Below are 18,007 nucleotides of genomic sequence, written 5' to 3' on the forward strand. Positions count from 1 at the left end.
ATCAGAACTGACATATACGTTTACAAAGTAATGTTTATAAAATTCAATATGCGTCAAATTGACGCGTCCCGTAAATTTAGTGTTAAGGAAAACTTCACAGGAATTGAATTTAGTAGTAATGAAATGATCGTTATATTATTGAATTTATTAATGAAGTTGTTGATTGAAGAATGGTCAATTAAACCGTGTACCATTGTTGTGAATAATATTGCAATTGATCTTTGATCAGTAGATTTTCGGTGTTTGTGTATCAAATAAAATGTTCACTTGTTGCAAGCAGTTAGTATAGATTATTTTAGTTTGATGTGGAGCAATTTAATGCGGAAGATCGGAATTAAGAAATTTGGAAGTAGAAGTAGATAAGCTTTGATCAGACAGATCTATTCTATTTGTAAATAGACTACGAATTTTCATATAAATAAATATAATAGAAACTTATAAATGGTAGAAAGTGTAACAAGTGTAGAAATATTAATTATCATTTTATTTAATATTATAAAAAACTAATTTTATCATAATTATCTTATTAGTCATTTTGCTTTCATAAGTAACAATTAGTTTCAATAAGAATACTATTAATTTTAAAATATTCTTTTTCCTAAGTTATTGCAGTCGGTAATGAGTAATACTTAGGGAAACATCGATAATCTTTAAATTACCCTCACGAAAGGATAAAAATACTGATAACAGCGATTTACCTTTAACTGACTTATTCGAACTGTTTGCTGTTAGAGAAAAATCGATCAGTCCACGTGGAACGTGTCTAAAATATCGACGAAGCAGCGATTCGTATCGGCAATTAAATGCTGTGTAAGCTACGATGTCGCGTGAGCAAAATGTACACTTTTCTCGCCCCTTTTCCACCTCTTTCCCTTCCTAAGCAATTCATAACACTTTTAACGCTCAATTAACTTCTTCCATTATTTTTTATATACCATTCTCGTACACTGGAGTACGCGAACAGAAGGTAAAAGTGTGCAATGCTCAAGTCGCGTACAGTTCACGACAAAAGGACAAGTTAACCGTGTTTTATATTTTACATTACCCGGCAGCGAGAAGTTGATTGTTTATTTTTACAGTATCCAAACTTTCGATGATATTTCATTTTTAAAATAACGAGACAATTAATGCGAAAGATAATTTATAAATGAATACATAAAAATATCAATGTTCAAACTGAATATTTCACTACAATTAAACGACAAGCAATTATTTAGTCTTTTTAATTGGAGACTATTAAATTAATTAAATAATATTCTTTTCATTAAAATATATTTCTAGGATTATAGGAACTTTTTTACTTTTATCGTGGACTGTATTGAAAGAATTACAAGTGTAGGTCTCCAGTACGTATAATGATAAGACTTTTATATGTGTAATTCGTATTTAACGTTTCTCTTAGAGTTTTTACTCATGGTACAGAAGTAACGTCGAGAAAAGTATCGTGATAACTGTTCAAGAATTGATCACTTTCTTGTGTAATCACTGACTTTCTCATAGTTTTACCCTTTCTTTACGTCTGCCGCTGGATCTCCCATAAATACACAGATTAAGGGCTTCCTAGACCCACGTGAATTGCAGTGTCACGCAACTGGGATATTTCGTGCTTTCCTCTAAAGCCGTGCACCTTTAATCTGGAACCCGTATACAGCGTCAGAAGCCGGTGATTTTCGTAATAAATTTCGTATTCTAACATTTGCCAGTTTTTATATAATAATTATTTAATTACAGCATACGAAGCTTCATAAAATGCTATAAAAAAATCGATACATTAATTATGAATAAGTATAACCTACTTCATCGACTAAGAAACCAGCATAAACCATGAAATGATTTCATTAAATTTTACTTTTCCCATGACAAAATCGACGTTTAAAACATATTGGATGTAGTCATTAATATGAACATGTCTGACTAATACTAGTTATTTCTACTTACACTTCTACTTGATACAAGAAATCAGTGTGTATCCTACAAACTTTATTCGCACAATTTTACATTTACCTTATGCTTCTTCAACTATCATATTTCCAAATAAATAATCATCAAATTTGTATTCCCAAAGAAATGATTATTATCCTTCTTACAAAACTCACAGTAACAAAGTAACTTTAAATTAAATCGATCTACCCGTCTCGAATTCTAATACACAATTTAACCCCTTAACGATTTCTTTCACAACAGTGCTCGACACAGATACTTTGTCGTTAATGATTTTACAGAAAAACACAAAAATTCGATGCTTATTTTATGTCTACGTTGCCTCTAGAGCTCGAAGATTGATAGTAAACAAGTAATATTTCATATGAAAAATGAAGAAATAACATTTAGATTCGTCGAGTTGATAATATCCATCCTGAGTCTGACACGATGTAATACAACAAGTAGTTGATGAATGCCACTAAAAAACAAACAAACAAGTAAACATAAACATACGATACGATACGTGAAATATTCAAATAAAGTAGCTTTGTTTCCTAATTTATGTACATGTTTCCATTAGTTTTACAGAATACCGGTTGATAATATTCATCGCGAGTCTGACACGATGTAATAGAAGTAGTTGATGAATCCCACTAGAAAACAAACAAACAAATAGACTGCATTTAATACAGCATAGACACGCAAACATATAATACATATTTCACGTAAACCATCTCAAACCAGAAAATTCGAATTGTCCCGAAAAGAGTGAAGAATCGAGGAATAAAACGTCCCGGTCTCAGCTCGCGCAACAAAGCAGCGAGAGAGAGAGAGTCGCTCGTCGTCTCGGCTTATAACACAGAAATCGTATCGATCACAACCCTTTTCCAGTTCCGCGAGCATTCTCCGCAGCCTCTCGCCCCCGATCCGAACGCGCGAATGGAATGCGTTTTGCCATATTTTTTCTTCGCGCGCAACGACACCGGCATTCTCGACGCGCGACGGCTGCGGAAAACTCTTACACAGCCGGGCGGATAGTGGAAAAAAGGGGGAAAGGGCGCGGGAAAAAGGAAGAACGCATAAAGGATGGCCGGACATTTCCACGAAGAAGCATTTCACGCGGCGCGCGCTTCGGAATGCGGTTCGCGCCGCATGCGAAATAACAATTTCCCTTGGACGAGCCGTCCGCCGCCTCGGAACTTATGTTCTCACCCGCGACCCCGTCCGCCCTTTCCCTTCTTCCCCTTCGCTTCCTGCCTTTCTACGGTGGCAGTTCTCTTTTTCGGTGTCTTCGGTTAAATCACGCTGCAATTATTTCTCTTTTTTGGAGAAAAAGACGATGCATTGTGGCGAATATGGGTATGGCGTTCAAGCTCTGAGACGAACGTTGTTGGACGTTTTAACCCTTTGCGGTCTGAAGTGCTCTTGGCTTCTCGCTTTGGAGTCCACATCGACGTTGTTTCATTCCATTACAGTTTAATGCTAAAACTACGGGTTAAAATGACCATTCCTGATGTCTTCGTTTTGCAATTATTCGAAATATGTTGTTTCGTTGAGAAATTATTGAAGAGGTTGATGTAGCATTACGGAAACTTAATTGGAAATCAATTAGTCTCAATAGATGCAGTTTTGAAGTTTCTATGGAGGAATTTGGAAAAGTTCATTTAAATGCTCGGTAGTTTTAGTGTTGATACGACGTGAATTGTTTATTGAAGAATAGTTGGGAATCACTGAGGTGGTACCTCTAAATGGTACAATTGTGATATTACAAATAAATATAGAGAAATTGTTAGTAGACGTTCTGACACGATATAGGACTGCTGAGGGTTAACCCTTTGCACTCGAAAGATAACTTACAGTCACTACTTTGTTTGATACAGTTAAGTTAGAAAATTCAGTATTCAATATTATATTGTGTATAATATAATTATACATGGTGTATTATTTTTATTCAACAGAGTCAAGAATTTAATTAATATATTATAATTATATATATTAATAATACTATTAATAAAATCTATATATTAATCGCACTCTCTTTTTTTTACACTTAGAGTAGTATTTTTTACAACAGCATTTAGTTTTGTTAGACGCGATAGTTAACGTGTACTGTGAAAATTAATGTAGTTTTCACAAATGTTTATATTTGGGTTTCTAGGAATTGCTGGAAACCTTTTGCGAACTGCAAATTGCAAGTGTTGCGCATAGAAACATTAACTTGGTATCTTTTTATTAACTATAACTCGTTATCGAAAGTATATAACAACGTCTACACCTCCCCAAAGAAGTCTCAACAATATTAAAAGCAATATAAAGTAGTATGATATAATGCTACCAAAACTACCGTGAACCAACGACACGGAACCCACCGCAAAACTGAAAAGTCATTAAAATCTACAACTTAAAAGAATCGCAAAATTCAATCTTCCAAAGAACCAGGAACAAATGAAACTCCGCATAAATATACAACACACGAAATCAAGCATCCAACGAAATACAATCTACCAATTATTACATACTCTATTTACTCAATAAACTACCCCACAAACCCCAAAAACCCGCGATCCATCTCTCCAACGATCAGTCCCCGAAAACCGATAAGAAAATAATTACCCGGTGCAATCAGAATTCGCCACGCCCAAGCCGTTTCCCCAACAAGAGCCAAATTCATCGTGGCTATCCACGGAAGGAAGTTCCCTCGTAAAAATTAAGTCCACATGGGAGTCTCCGAGCCACTCTAATAAAGCTGACGTCGGGAATTGAGTCGATGGACCATTCAGAATTATATCGGAACCGTCGACGATAAATCACTAGTTTTTATTCTAGCTAGCTACCGTCGCCGCTGCCGACGCCGCCGCCGCCGCCGACGACGACGAGGAGAGGCTGAAAGGGATGAAGATGCTCGCGTTGAAACTGCAGCGACCACAGAATTCTTGCATGCACAGGAATCGAAACTGCTGACCGAGCTCCGTAACTGAATGCGGCCCGGTTTCTAAATGCACGCACACGTGTGCGCCGCGATTGACTCGCCGAGAGGCCGCGAGTTCCCCGAAACCCGAAACCGTGCGTGGATTTCCACGGAACGAAAACAAGAGCTACGCTCATTTCCGGTTTGCTGCTGCTCGGCTACGAAATCGAACGCGGCTGCGACGGAGCACGGTACTTTTCGATCCGGGAGCTTTGCGGTCTTTCTACGGTCGACCGTCGATGAGCAACGCGAGTTCGTTTCGAGGTTGTCGAACGTCCGACGGGTTTTTCACTCGAGGAAATCGGCTTGAAATTATTGCGGCAAGAGCAGTTTCATTCATCGGAGGTACGAAGCGGAGTTTGTTTAGCGGAATTGGTAGTTCCGTTGGTTTCTTTAGATTGTTCGAAGGTATCGTGATTTTTTCGAATTCTGATCTGAAATTGTAAATATTGTCGGGTAATGATTTGGAATTATTTTAGGATTTGTTGTTTCGGGAAAGATGAGTAAGGGTGTTTTTGTTGAAGTGATGTAGAGCTTGAAATATGTTATTTTTGATCTAGCAATTGTTGTTACAAATTTGTGTTTATAATTTAATTTAGTTGTTTTTATTGGTTTTTAATTCTATCATTGTATTTTGGATATTTCGCGAGATTTCGTGTCTATAATAGAGTGCAAGTAGTATAGGTCAGCCTGTGATCGGACACACGGTACTTTCAATTTCAAAAACTTCTCATTGTACAAATTAAACTGTTTACACTTATTGAAAGTCGAGAACATTAACGAAACACAATTATAAATCATAAAAATAATTACACCTTCTCATTTCCATTATTCTCAGTACTGCAGTTTTCAACTATTTCTATAAAACACAAATATTTCTGAAACCCTTATAGACACATCGATTTTCCATAAAAGCTTTAATGGCCAGAATACGCTCATAAAACTCAGCATGCCATTTTTTTTCTTGAAGAAAAAGAACAGTGTGCTCTGCAAGCAATTCAAAGTCCGTAAAATCGATTTATAGATAAATACACAGGTGTGCTTAAGCGTTTTAGTCCCAGAAAAATAAAATAAAATGAATATAAAACAAATAATTACAAACCATCATTTGTGAAAAAATAAGTGCTTACTAAACATTGTCTACAGCGTCACAAAAACGATCACACTATCTTACTCTAACATCAAAATTAAATTAATTTAACAAATAATTTCAATCAAGATAAATGTAGGCTAAATAATATTTTTCAAACTATATTTACAAAATTCGATCATATATATTTCAAATCATTACCTAATTACGAAAATCCAAATTATTGTTCTAATTTGACGAACACTTTGAACAATCTAGACCACGAAAAATAGCAACTCGATTAATACTGGAACTATCAGATGAGACTCGTGTAGAGACGATTTTCCGTTAAATTATTCAATAAATTGATTCAGATAAATACAAACTAGGATATAACTAAATTGAAAACTCAATGAATGTACCTGTGTAAATCTGATAACAAAACACAGAATAATCAATTTTACTGTTCGGTGGTTCTAGCGTTAATCGAGGTGCCACCGTATTTCCACGAAAAAGAAGCTAATAGACACTTCGTACCTTCAATAAAGCTCGCACGCCCAATCCATACGGAGCGTGCAGAGGTCCAGGCGCCCAGAAACAATTCGGAATCAATAAAATCGATCATCGTGTAACACACATAAATATATCAACGAACTCAAAAGAACCATTCACCGTCAACGCCAACGAAAAGGAAAATCTGCTGGAGAGGTGCCCGGACACGATCCGTATCCCTCTGTCGCTCTATTCTTTTTTCTTCGCTCCTCCCTCTCTTTCTCTGTCTCGTTCGAACGGTTCGACAACTTTACGAGTTCGCGTGGCTCATTCGATTGTTACACTCGTATTGATTTGTGTATCTTGTTGTTCCAGCCGTGGCGCGACGAAATTTTGTCGCTACCGAATATTTTCTACCGGTCCGCAAACACTGCGAGAGAACGGCGCGAACTGTAGGGGGTTGACGAGGGTGGAATCCAGGGAAATATGCAGGGTGTTCCGGATTCGTTGATACAAATTGAAAAGAAGTAGTTCTGTATTTAAAAAAAAAAACTGAAGTGAAACGAAAGAATAAAATTGTTTCATTGGGAGCACCGTTTTTGAGAATATCGAGTTTGAAAATTATAAAGGTATATATAAGGGGTGTATTTTGAAGAAGGAACGGTTAAGTTAAGGAATTAATATACAAAGGAATTATACAGTTTGCATTCTCGGTTTATTTGTTTATTAATTGTACTTTGTAATTTGTTTATCAATTATTCAACCTGATCTAATATAAAATTAAATACATCTAGATACTATAAAAGATTGTGTTATTCTTTTTAATTACTGGTATTTCTATATTTGATTAATTTTCTTAATCACATATATTATTAACTATATATTTCTATTATTACGCAAGGAGTACTAAAAGGGAAATAAATTTCAGTGTTTCTTCTCTAATTAATCTTACGCAAAATCACTTCTTCCCAGTTTGTATCACTATCAACACCCTAAATTTCACGAAACAGTGTGGGACTCAAACGGTTAATATATCAATTCTTATATCGTCAGATTGCTCAGTTTTTCAATTCTTGCCCTTCCTTTTGTTTCTATTTTCACTGCAAAACATTTGTCGTCTAACTTGTTTATCCTTATATTACAGCCAGTTATTTGACTGGTTACGGCAGGAAAAGTGTCGGTACGGTTTAGTGTTAACTTCCAGCTGATCGAATCGATAGATCGTCCCGTTCTTCTCGGTGTTCGCGGTGGTGCACGAATATTCCACCCCCCACCCCCGCCCTTAGTGCACTCGGTCCCGACTAACGTTTCCGCCTAACGTCTCTAATCCCAGAAATGACGGCACTAACTAATGAACAGGTACGCAATCTCGGAGAGGGAGGTGGCACCTGTCTGGATTCGCCGGCACGCAAGGCAGACTTGCATAAACCGGCCGGACTCTACCCCTGCCATCGACAGGGCGGAAATCAGGTACAAATAGACGGGAAGCTGAATCTGCATCTGCATAGCGGAATACAGAGTGTCGCGGGCTGGTTTCCGTGCAAACTTTGTCCGCCTGTTTCGCCGCGGCGAGTAAGACGAGCGCGTTGCGTTCATTACCTGGCGGCTCTTTATCGAGAAGTTCTAATTGGGCTGCGTTCTCTTGGGTACTTGTTGCTCTCGAAGAATTTTTGTAGCACTAGATGCAGTGTGATTTATTCAAGTTTTATGGGAGCATTATTTTTGGAGAATTTTACAGTGTTTGGTATTTTACTTCCAGTGTCGCTTATTCGAGTTTCGGGAGAGGATTTTGTTAGAAGTATTTGATACCTTTGTTTGCAACATGGTTTATTTTATTGGGGGATTTTGTTGAGAATTTTAGCGTTTTTGGTGTCTTATTTGCAATGTCGTTTATTTGAGTTTTAATGGAGGATTAGATATTCTTGATATTTTCATTGCAATGTGGTTCATTTGAGTTTTATAGGGGAACTTTGTTGAGAATTTTAGAGGATCCTGGTGTTTTTTTTTTTTAAGTTTGTTTGAGATATGTTTATTCATGCTATATATGGGAAATGTTAATTTTTTATTGTTAGTTTTATAAATGGAGGATTCGATATTTTGAAATTTTATTTATATATCTGGGAATTTATGGAATTATTAATAATAAAATTCTTGTTTATATTACTACTGGGAAATACGGGATCGTTCAAGGAATTATTTATGCGAGTATCGTTAAAAATAGTTTTAATTGTACAATATACAAAGTTTGTACGAAAACTTGTGGTACACTCTGTATAAAACTTGGAGTGATAATAATGGTAAAAATTCATGGAAGCTGGTACTCGATTTAACAGTAAATCGAAATTATAGGATGAACGATTTTCCTATATGAAACTTAAATTCATATTTCCAGAAATTAGATTTCCAGAAAATCAATTGTCATTAAATCATGAATAACGCAATATTTCCTGGATCTGGGAAAATAGAAAAATCTGATTTCCGGGAAAACAGAACTTTATATCGGAAAATTTTGCTTCAGATTCCCGATTTGTTGTTCAAGAGATATTAGATTACATTTATTTTTATCGTCGTTATCACTGCACCATGCATTTCAGCCAGAATGCTCCTGTTGAACGATTTATTTGTGTGTGGATTCATTGAAACGAAAACTCGGCTTTATTTTTTGGTAGTTTTTTATTGCGAATCCTTTGAATAAGAAATTATTAAATTTCATATATATGCAATATGAAAATAAAACATAAACACATTGAAAATCTTCAGAATCGAATACTAAAAACATTGAAAATTAAGTATTCAAAGCTTTCAGAATGAAACATCGATAATCCCGAAGATTAATTATTCAAAGCATAAAAAATTGTTGAAAGTTAAGTATATTCTAAAATATGTCTAATATCTCAGTTCGATCGCTTAGCCGATTAATGTTGACACACTCGAACGACTCACGTGAGAGGTTGACTTTTCGTTTCGCCAAGAAAAATATGCTGACCCCGTAACATATCCCGAGCCACGCTTGCATGTTCCCTTTTATGCACTCCCAGGCTTATCCTGTGTTTGTGTTTTTCCATCAGGAAGCTTTAGGATCAGGAAAATCAAAGAAAAGCAAGGACAACGATTCTATCGAAAGCAGACATATCGGGACCAATGAACGTCCCGAGATATTGTTTTATTTATAAACTGTGAGAAATCGATGCATTGCTTATCGGTTCGTGCAGCGGATAGTAATGGAAATATTCTTGAATTTCAATTCAGATCAGACACCTCGTTAGCAGCATATGTATAGACTCGCCAGGGAAACCGGAAGACTTACACCAGCCAGTGGGTTTATATCCCTGTCACCGCCAGGGCGGCAATCAGGTACACGAGTTCGAAAATCGACCGAACGAAACGATCGAGTTAAACAGTTTTGGAATAATTGCGGGGCACGTGGTTCCATCTAATCACCTAATTCGACGCTAATTTCGGCATCTGACTGTTTGAACGGGATCCTTGATGGTGATGGGATATTTAAACCTCTACTTGCTTGTGATTTGGTACGACGGTACGATTACAATCTAATTTCGACGACAAAGGAATCGGAGAAGACGGTTTCAGATCCGGAGATAATTAACACGTGAATAATTTCTTCGGATTACCTATCCCGTTATTTAGTTATTCCCGAGATCGTCTCTTTTCTGTTGAATTTTAGCGTGCCTGGATAATTGAAGTGTTTAAAACGGTTGGATTCGAAATTCGCGATACTATAATGTCAACGAAACAATGCAATTAGGCGACTTAATTTAAAGATTATATTTAATTCAGTTTCCTACGTTTCTGTGAACACTCAGAAAATTGGAAAAATTCTCTTTTATACATCTTACGTTTAATTCTCTGATAATTTCAGTGACTCGAGAATATTTCTAAAATGTACAGTTACCATTTTCCATGGAATCGAGAATCTAATAGATAAAATTGAATAATGTATTTTATATAAAACTCGTGTTTACACCATGAATTTCTATTATACTCGTAAAATTCGGAATCTCTTTGAAACATTGCCGGATCAGCATAATCCCGGCGCGTTTTCCATCGCTGAGTGCCGGAGCGTTCGATTAAACGGCCAAAATAAACTGATCGAAAATTTCGAAACCACCTGAGTCGTGCTATAACGCGGGCCACTAAATTATTTCGCCGCAGTTACCTAACCGTTGTACACTCTGTTCAAACGATGAACAAGCCTCGGTAAGCGATCGTTTACGATAATCGCTCTGCCAGGGTACAAGTATCGTCCGGCGAAGGAGAAAAAGGGACCATTAACTGACGACACGTTTACCATTTAACTTGCACGCTAACTCGATGCTAAGCTCCGACCTATTTCGCTGCAATTAGTAACGCCGCTAATCTGGCGCAGCTGCTCATCAATCGTCCGCCCTTCTCTGTAGCGGTCCGATGACCTAAGTCAGGTTTCCCTAGCCGTCAACTATCTGCGGATTGTCGTCATTTTCAGTCCGGCTACGTCGCGGTGAATTAATCTTCGGTTCGCGTCGGGAGGCGCGCTATTCTTACCGGGTTATTATGACTTGTGTTACTTCTAGCTGAATTTCAGCGGGAGAAATGGGTAACAATAGCGACATGGAAAACGATTCTTTTATGAGAATGTGTAGCTTCTTTTGCTATTCTTTTTGTGTCGTGAACGATTCTTGATTTATAATTTAGATGAAAATTTACCTGTCTTTCATACTTTGTTTTAACCCTTTGCACTCGAAAGGTGACTCTCACTCACCACTTGATTTTATACAGTAAAACTATAAAATTTGATACTTAATATTATACTTCGTATAATGCATCAGTTTGAGAAATATTGAAGTAAAATAGCATTGTTCTTCCATATACCTGTGACTTCTCTTCGAGTTAGTTTTACGAAGTATCGTCTTTATCTCATTAGAAAATGTTACGATGAAAATGTTAATGAAAAATGCCCGAGTTCAAAGGGTTAAGGGTATTTTATTTATTATTTAGACATTCTGTATGAAATTTTGTTTAACCCTTTGCGTTCGAGAGGTGACTCTCGGTCAGCACCAGATTTGACATAGTAATATTCTAGTCTTACGTATAACATTCTGCTGTGTATAATACATCGATACGTGAAATATTGAAATAAAATAGCTTTGTTTCCTAATTTATGTACATGTTCTCATTAGTTAGCTTCAAAGAATGTCGTTTGTATCTCACTGAAAATGTTGAATATTCCTAGTGCGAAACTTTCGACTGCAAAGGGTTAAGAAACATCCTCAATTTTGATTCTTATGGAACAGTTAGACTGAATTTTTAGGAAAATTGTTGGATTATTCTGATTATATTTCTGAAGAATCTATGGTAACAGTGGAATATTAAAGCAGTCGAATTAATAAATGAATTTCATTGCTGTACGACAGTATGATATTTAAAGGGATATCATCCTCTCGCGCACAGACAGAATCACTGATGACCACTATAGCGGCTTTTAATGGTAGAAGGGTTAAATTCATTACAATGACATAGTTAACGTAGCCATTGATCGCTAGTTGGCCCACAGGCTTCAATAGACGAGCAAATCAATTTTCCAAGAGTTTCCCATGGGGTTTAATCTCCATCAATTCAGAGGCGTAAAGCTCAAAGTTACTAAATCGAGAGGTAATAATCTCAAATTGGAAACAATTACGCAAATATACATCTATTCATAATCTATTCATCGAAGGTTCAAATACTTCGATTAATAATTTACTATCAAATCAGTGTTCCAAAAATTCACAATGTAATTAATAATTAAATAATCCTTAAGGAATCGTTCATGAAATATGAGGATCGGAGCTTGCAGACGCTAGATCACGCGTAGAGCTATCTCCAAATGAAGAAGAATTAAGGAACGCAATTAAAATTGCCATCAATCACTAAGGGGATGAAATTCTGTGATTGATCGATCGCGAGCAAATCGGTTGCGCAATGATTCCCCCGCGGACTTATTCCTCGTTGAGCACGGTATTTAAAGCTCGAAGGTAGCAGATTAAGCGTCGGTAATTGTTAATTGAAAATAACGAGCGTGACACACTTAAAATCGAAATCGATCTCGAGGAGGCTTGACCGGCTCGATTGAGGGGTTGCAAACGGATCGATTTTCCAATGACTCGGCGTAGAACATTTTCCTCGTCTAACGCGGCTCTTATAGTTTAACGATGATACATTCGGAGACAACGGCATGGCTGAAATTGCAATTGACATTTAAGGAGCCGAAGTGCTCCAATCGAGATATGAGAATCGAGTTGCGCGCTGGAGGATTCTTCATCGAATACATTCAGAGCTCGGTGAATGTTGGATATTTATAAATGGCTTTTGTAAATAATATTTATCAATTTCGAAATGTTAGATGGAATATAGGTACTTGAAATGTTGTAAATATTAAATTGTAAAAATACCGAAGTACAGAACTTCGTGCGGTTGATGGGAAAGAAATTATATTACGCGCAGTGGTGATAATTAAGGATCAAAAATTGGGTGCTTTTATTAATACGTTTGAAATATTAGTGAAATGTATGACATACTGTGTATTGACATCGATGTGTGTTTTTTGTTGTAATCAGGATAGAAGTTTATGCATTTACAGCAATGATCATATGAATTGTATATTTTTATATTATTCTGTAGCTGATACTTTTTAAGAAGTTATCATGATCATATTCATAATCGTGCTTTTTCAAGCTTGAGAAGCTTTTGTGAAGACGAAGGTTGCACGTATCGTCGTCAGATGGCGCTACCATTCAGTTTCCTAAGTTCTCGCGATCTTCGTCGCTCAACCCTTCATAGTAATCGAAATAATATCACATTCCCAACAGTCAAACATTCAAGAAAAATATTCCCCATTTCAAATCTTCATTTCAACAAATGAAAAATGTTTCGTTTCAAAATCATGTCTGACTTTAAACAAAACCACTTACAACTTCAAATATTAACATTCCACTTAACACTATTATTCGCTCGATTCAAATTGCAATGAGTAAATTCACAAACATTGCTACCCGCATTTTCTAAATCTTACAAATGCTAATAAACAAAGCGTCTTAAAATTCCAAAACACTGCAGAAATGTGTCATCACTTCAAATACCAATACAGAAAATTCATTTCACTTCCTTTTCGAGCAACATCAACTCGTACACATAGTATAGACAGCAAATGTATTACGAATATTTTTCAAACATTTGATCAATTAAAAATAGAACAAAAAAAGAATAAAAAACGATTGATTCTTGAAAAGAAGAATATTGAGAGAAAGAGTTCGTTAGATGCATCAGACCGTGTCGAACACTTGGGAACCGTTCGCCAGGATCGTGCACCCGTCTCGTCGTTAAAATCACGCGCACGAAGTCTGCGTCAACGACAACGAAACCGTGCGCGCGCGCCCACGGATCCGGGCATCGTCGTTTCGCACAAAAGCTCCGGAGCCGGCGTGGTTTAACAACCGTGACAACCAGTTACAACCAAAAACACAATCAGTCGGCGCTCGCTTCGGCCTCGTAAAGCGCCGCTTTAATTTAGCTATTTGCCCCAGCAATTAAGCCGCGGTTTCACGGTAATTAAGCGTTACCCGGCTTGACTGGGCTGCCTCTAATTGAGTCGCGACCACTTCTGTTTATTGATGACTTCGACGTGTTCGAATGATTGGGACAATACAATTCCGGATTGTTAACATTCTACCAGGACGGAATACTTATCTTATCGCCCGCTCCCTTCGTTCGGCCGCGTCCCGCTGATTGCTGATTACGTTTCGATCGACGATCAAGCAATTAGGCTGATGGTAATGTTATCTTACGCGCATAGAATTTGACTCAGAGTTAGTATTCGAGCGACTAATAATTGAATCGTGTGGGTTAAATGATTTTAAATTATTTGTATTGATTTTTCATGCATAGAAATTACATTATCGAATTAGATGAAATGTCGTTTTTATGTGAAACGAATGGATTCATTGTTTTTACAAATTGGTGGTGTAATGTTAATTGAATCGGAATATTAGAAAATAAGAACGTATACTTTTACTTAAAAATAGTATCAGTTATTTTGAAAAATTTATGCAACGGTTTTTATTCCGAAGAAGATAATAGATTCGTTAATCAATATCATAAGAGACTGGACGTCCAATGTAAATTTTTATTTCATGGCTTAGTAAACATTTGATTGTATTTTGTATTTCTTTAGAAGTATGACACAAGCATAATTAATTATTGTCTTATTCAATTTTTTATGACACTGTGTAGTTACCAGTATTGAATACAAGATAATATCCTCAGCTAGCCACATATCATATATCATGATTAGAGCCAATCATCAGTTGCAATCACGCATACTGATTAAATCACTGATTGTTGTATTAGTCGATTATCGATACACAGGAATGGCAAATAATTGTTTGACGACGATCTAATGAAAAGTAGTTATCGGTAACCGAGTTAATAATTCAGTTAAATGAGCAGTGTCAATGGTGACCAACGTCTAACTGACATCGGGAACGTGATTCTGACAGGTTGGACAGATTGCTATTAGACCGAGCGATTACATTTCCGCGCCGTATGAGGTTTATCGCAGGCAATTATCGATAATTAGAAATCGGCTAATGTGACAATTTACTGACAAATAAACAGCCCTTCGATGAAAGTAAACGTGCTACCATTGCAACATCGAATGAATCATTGTTGCACTCGATATAGATTAATAGAATAAATTCTTCGATTAACATTTAATTTAATTTAATTAAAATTACAATATTATAAGCAATACGAATAAAATTCTAAAAATATATTATACGTAATATTCCCTATTTCTCGTTCTACTTTTCAAAGCTGAGAAAAAGAAAGTGATGTTTCATCTCGTAATAACGATGCATAATTAAAATCTGTATTCAATTACGTATAGGATTACATCATTAATAATAATACGAAGAGAATGGTAAAATTTCAACGTATATTCTTCTTTTCTTTCTATGTTTCAAGAGTAAAAAGTGGATAAAAATATTTTCTGTTAATTTTTATATTTCGTCCATTTCGGTTTCATATATTTAATGGTCTCTCGATGTAACGATAATTACAGTTTGATTATTATAAAAACGGCGGACGATAATCTCGGGGGATTGAAAAAATGGTCTCGTCAAGTATCTGCATTAAAAAAGTTGCAAATTGCTTTTTGATGACCTGATATTGCTTCCAAGCAAAAACTAACTGAAGCTATTAGTTTTCTTCTGAAACAGTAACCCTTGCCTACACCTAATATATTCATGATATAAATCCTCGCTTCTCATGATACTAATCCTGCTGCTTTTAAGCACAACGTTGCATGATACGGCTGATGTGATGTGTTATCATTTTAAATGGTTCTGACAGTATCACATATATTTGGTGTACGTGTATAAAGACACAGGATATTATTTACATAATTTTAACTAAACGATTTTCATAATCAGAAAACTTTTATTACTCTTATTTTTACGAATACTTTAATTTAACTTCAATTTATGCTTAACAAGGTATATTTCATTGGTATTCTGTTTTTAACTGAAATATACTTTTTAACTCTACAAACATAAATGTTTACTGCTAAAACAAAATCCCTGTTAAATAAAATTTCCCTCCTAAATATAAAGAAAAGTCGAAAGTTCGGAATTCTCGAAGTCCCGTTAATACTTCCAGTTTCCATTATCAGCCTCCGTTCGAGCGAATTTTATATTCATCTATTATACGCATAATATTAATTTATAAGGAGAGAAATTCAGCTGACAATTACCGTTTTTACTTCAGTTGTGAAGTTTCATAATTTCGCTACGCTAGCGAACTATCCCAAAGAAAAAGGAACGCTTGAACGGTGCAGGGAAAGTCGACAAATTTTTCTCGACTCGCGCCTAACAACTTCTTTTATGAGACTCATAAATGTCGAAAGTATTAACTATCCATTACCGGCAAACTTAAATGTAGAACATTGTCCCAGTAATTACCAACGACGAAGCATCCCTTGGTTTTCATGAAAAAAGTTGGACAACATTCATCAATTACCATGGAACAATGAATAATAGATGTAGAATGATAATGAATGTTCACTGGAAGAAGTTAACTTCAATCAGGAAACCCATCCTTTCCATAACCGTTCAATTTTTCAAATTTCCATTTGTTAATGAAGAACGTCATTTTAATTCGAAAAGAATTTCATTATACGTTGCATTTCGAACACGTTTCAAATTCCACAGTAATTAATGAGGATTCCGTACTTCAATGAAAACTCAAATAATAATAAACAACTTCAATCATTTATCATCAATTTATTAACGATATACAATCTGAAAAAAAGAATTCAATATTGCACCTTCGTGGTAAAACAATTTCATATGGACTTCGTGGGGAATTCTTTTTTATGAGACTCAAATGGAATTTCATTCATCAATGCTGGGAATACTGGAAAAATTTGGCAGCTCGATATTTCCGACAAATTTGGTAGGAAAGAGATTCCAGGCGTATCCTTTCGCCAGCAGTTCTTTGAATGCATGCACCTGTACACGACTGTCAGAACCATCGGTCATAGGCAAACGTTGGAGGTCAAAATCCATGGCCATTAATCTTGATCGTTTGTCACAGTACTGGATGTTGAGCAAGACCGGTGAGATCCGTCGAGACGAGTCGTGCTTGGATTACAGCGGCACTGATGTCATCCTCTATCCTTGTCACGGTAGCAAGGGGAATCAACAATGGATATATAATCCTCAGGTACGCTATCATCAAGTTTACGTGAAGTGTTACTGTCAGCTTTTAACACTAAAACCGCCAGCTGAGTCAAAATCACCTATTCCTGATTTCTTCTTTTTACAATTATTAACCCTTTGAATTTCTTTTGCATTTCATCCTCGATAACTCTGTATTATTATTTGAAATGTATTTCAGAAGATAGATAGGTTGTAAAGAGCAGTGTAAACGATTGTTTTTACTGATAATATTGACAATAATGTAGTAATATAATCTACTTTAAAAATATCTTGACAAAGAAACGCACTTGTAAATAAAACTGGTAGATGCCTTCTAAGAGTTTCTATAGAGGAATTTCAAATAGTCAATTTCATTGCTCGGTAGTTTTATTATTATTGACAATGTCCGGGTCTCGTTCATTTTGTTGCAATGTTATTACGGATATTTCGATGAATTCATAGTTTCGTATAATAATTTATTAAATTATACTGATTAAATGTTTAACTAATAAAGATGAAAATGGATTTTGTAGATTATTTTGCAGATTGAGAACATAATTTCTTATGTTTACTGTTATAGAATTTGTTAACATTGAAGCTTTAGGAAATGTATTGTGTTTGGAAACATTTTGAGTTCATTGTTAAATTTGATTAATATTTAACAATTTTGTCCGTTAACAATTATTCGAAATTAGTATGAATAATTAAATGATCATTATCGAAGCTTCAAATCCCGTTTCTGTTTTGATTATAAATGCATCAAAGCTGCGGTGTATGCTATGAACTTGTGAGATATGAGAATTTAATAATATTAGCGTCGCGTTA

General features: G+C 35.8%; 1 protein-coding gene across 7 annotated transcripts in view; it reads left to right on the forward strand.

The window, feature by feature from the left end:
- Positions 1-18,007, forward strand: part of Pgant9 (polypeptide N-acetylgalactosaminyltransferase 9) — a 442,501-nt gene that overhangs the window by 417,679 nt on the left and 6,815 nt on the right. For 6 of the 7 annotated variants that reach the window (XM_076364352.1, XM_076364362.1, XM_076364360.1 and 3 more), the window contains 2 exons: positions 7,812-7,922; positions 17,079-17,207. In XM_076364352.1, the coding sequence (XP_076220467.1) occupies positions 7,812-7,922; positions 17,079-17,207 (240 nt within the window). Of the gene's footprint in view, positions 1-7,811; positions 7,923-9,701; positions 9,807-17,078; positions 17,208-18,007 lie in introns of all 7 variants that reach the window. The other variant, XM_076364365.1, reaches the window with a different exon arrangement.

This window comes from Nomia melanderi, chromosome 1 (genome assembly GCF_051020985.1).
Source record: "Nomia melanderi isolate GNS246 chromosome 1, iyNomMela1, whole genome shotgun sequence".
Classification (NCBI taxonomy): domain Eukaryota; kingdom Metazoa; phylum Arthropoda; class Insecta; order Hymenoptera; family Halictidae; genus Nomia; species Nomia melanderi.